Below are 2950 nucleotides of genomic sequence, written 5' to 3'. Positions count from 1 at the left end.
TTGAGGGGTCTGGCCCAGTCCAGAACAGACGAACCACTAAAATTATTACGAGCCTGTCCCAAAGTGAATTGAAATCGTCCACTTTGTTGAAAGGCATGAAGGAGTGAGGTAATCTCATTGTGTGTGGAATTGTCAGCAAGATTCATCTTGTAATTTAATTGCCCCCCTAGAGATTATCAATCTGAATGGATGAGGTTGCATTTAAATGTGTCGCAGAGCAAACCTCCACAGCGACAACAACTCCTGCAGTTTCTGAACGACGATGCACGAACCAGTCATTGCCCCCTTCTTCGTCGTTTCCTATTCAATTCTCGCTGCTATTGGCGCCCCTGGTAAGTCACTGATTCACATGAAAAGTATATTTTTTATTCTGTGTTTCCTGAAATACATTCCTTTCCCATTCAGGATATAGCTGAACTTTTCCAACATGCAACATTAACAGATATCAAATGATGTTCAGTGCGTATGACGGGATACTATCTGTGCTGTGTCATATCATCGTTCAGTACTGACAATTTCTCATGTATGAATGAAAAATACGTTCCTGAATTTTCCATGATGTGTACTCATAGAAAAATGGCTTATTGTCTGCTGAACTACGAACTGGGATGAATGAATATGCATGAAGTTTGGGGGAAGATTTGTAGCTCTGGCAGTCGTTGTTGTGGTTCTGTTCACCGTGCTGGGAATTTGTGTTGCAGACCTTTCGTCCCCTGTCTAGGTGTCATCTTCAGTGCTTGGGATCCTCCTGTGAAGCGCTTCTCTGATGTGTCCTCCATAATGCATGAACATTAAACTGTAATACTGATGCATTTTAAGTTCCACTGCAAAACAGTAAAAGCTTTTCAGCGTTGTAGTCCATTCTTTAATTGTTGACCATAATGTGGTACAATGCCTTTTTGCATGGGCTTATTGCAATCTCTGTCTATGATTTATTTTCCATAGTGAATAGAGTCATTGTTAATGTGATCGTCGGAATTAACTGAAGTTTAGTGTCAAAGACGTCAGCGGAGATGCAAGATTTAAAAACTGTCATTAATTTGCTTCTCTTTTGCAAGGGTTCGTATGCTCTCGATATGTTTTTGGAATAATTAGCCAAAACAACATTCCTCACAATTATTAGAAAGTACACATCATCTCGAGCCACAACACCGCCCATAGCAAACACTAGAACAGCTTTAGTAAATTAATGCAATTTCGTGAGATATGAGATTTTGCAAAAAAAATGGTCGATCAAAGGAACGTCTGAAAGAAGGGAGTAGAAGCGAAGATCTGCGGTAATAATTCCAGCGTTTAGAGCTTTATTATGTAAACCTAGAACTGACACAGTTAGAAATACCAATTTGAGGCATACGCGGGAGATACAAATAAAGTTAACTTGTGATTACAAAGAGTTGTGTGTGATTGCGGGAATGGACGAAGCAAGACTCTGGAGCTTTTGAAGATTCAAATGATGAGAATTGTAATAGGTGGGACACCACTAGTGAAAAGTCAACGTGAGGAAACATTTATGGGTTGAAGCGTGTCCGGGGTTTAGTATGAATACGTTCATCGGAACCACATTATTCCATTTATCCTGAATTGGACAATAGCTACTGGAGTATTGTAGCTCAGTAACGAGCCAACAAAATCTATTCCTGGGACGATTCACATTGAGAGATATATAATGCTGTATTGAACGTCCAATGCTTGTCAATGATTTTTGGATAGACAGAGACTGAAAGTGGAAAACTGGTGTGTTAAAGTTGTTCCATAAAAGATTGAAAAAGGCAGCATACAGTGTTTTGATTAAGTTCAGTGGTATCTTTCTCTTTTGATCTCTCACAGCCAATTTGTTGGCAATCCTAATTCTATCTCGAGGACGGTGCAATCTCTCCCGATGCATCACCTTCTACCTGGTGGCTATAGCAGTGACTGATTTCTTTGTCATCATCACTGCGGTAATCCTCAATCGAATCAGCCGCATCTATTTCCGGGAAAGTGTCGTGTCGACCACTCCTGTGTGCACTCTCAGCGTCGTACTGGTCTATGCCACGCGGGATTGTTCGGTCTGGCTAACAGGCGCTTTTACCATCGACCGTTTCGTGACCATCTGCTGCCAGAAGCTGAAGACCAGATACTGCACAGAGAAAACTGCGTCTCTGGTCATTGGAATTGTCTGCGTTCTGTGCTGCGTCAAGAACATTCCACACTACTTTATTTACGAACCCTTATACATCTTAGATGGGGTATCGTGGTTTTGCAACGTCAAAGCCAACTTCTACGTCTGGCCAGCTTGGCAGGCTTATGATTGGCTCTTTCAGATTTATACCCCTTTTCTCCCATTTTTCGTTATTCTGATGCTGAACGTCCTGACCATAAGACAGATCCTAGTGGCCAACAGAGCCCGGAGGAGGCTCCGGGGTGCAGAGAAGCAACAAGACCCGGAGATGGCCCTCCGCAAGAGATCCATCATCCTACTGTTTGCCATCTCTCTCAGCTTCCTCCTCCTGTGGGCCCCTCTTGTCGGACATTTCATCTACATGCGGCTTAAAGCAGAGAGCTACTTTGGTGGATTAGATTTCAGTGACCCACAGTATATCTTCCAAGAGACGACCAACACACTTCAGTTATTCAGTTCCTGCAACAACGTCTTCATTTATGCAATATCTCAGAATTTGTTTCGAAAGGAGTTAATGAGCTTTTTGATGTACCCCTTCGCCACCCTCACCAATTTCTTTAAATGCAGAATGGAATAAATCTCTCGTGCTCTTTCTTTTCCACGACAGTAGTTTAGTGTATACTGGTCCCGTTATCACTTGCTACAGAAATGTATGGAAAGGTAGTGCCAGTACCAAAGGGATAGAAAGCCTATTGGCAGCTCTGATAATTGACTGCAGTCGAGCCTTAAGAGAATGTGCAACGATTGCAATTTTGTATTCCTCAATAAGAAGCGCAATTGCAGTCTGTG

The 2950-nt window shown here is 42.2% G+C and overlaps 1 protein-coding gene across 1 annotated transcript; it reads left to right on the top strand.

Moving 5' to 3' along the window:
* Positions 1-262: 262 nt before the first annotated feature.
* Positions 263-2738, top strand: LOC132807077 (probable G-protein coupled receptor 139). Its single transcript, XM_060821378.1, has 2 exons — positions 263-332; positions 1828-2738. The coding sequence occupies exons 1-2, from the start codon at positions 263-265 to the stop codon at positions 2736-2738; spliced, it is 981 nt and encodes a 326-aa protein (XP_060677361.1).
* Positions 2739-2950: the final 212 nt, after the last annotated feature.

Source organism: Hemiscyllium ocellatum (genome assembly GCF_020745735.1).
Source record: "Hemiscyllium ocellatum isolate sHemOce1 chromosome 27 unlocalized genomic scaffold, sHemOce1.pat.X.cur. SUPER_27_unloc_1, whole genome shotgun sequence".
In the NCBI taxonomy this organism is placed as follows: Eukaryota; Metazoa; Chordata; class Chondrichthyes; order Orectolobiformes; family Hemiscylliidae; genus Hemiscyllium; species Hemiscyllium ocellatum.
The sequence above is the reverse complement of the archived record's forward strand: the minus strand, read 5'-3'. Positions and strand labels throughout refer to the sequence as shown.

Excerpts from the sequence above, each read along its gene's own strand:
- LOC132807077 (XM_060821378.1), top strand. The coding sequence starts at position 263 with ATGCACGAACCAGTCATTGCCCCCTTCTTCGTCGTTTCCTATTCAATT. Across the intron at positions 333-1,827 it reads CGCTGCTATTGGCGCCCCTG|CCAATTTGTTGGCAATCCTA; the intron begins GTAAGTCACTGA and ends GATCTCTCACAG.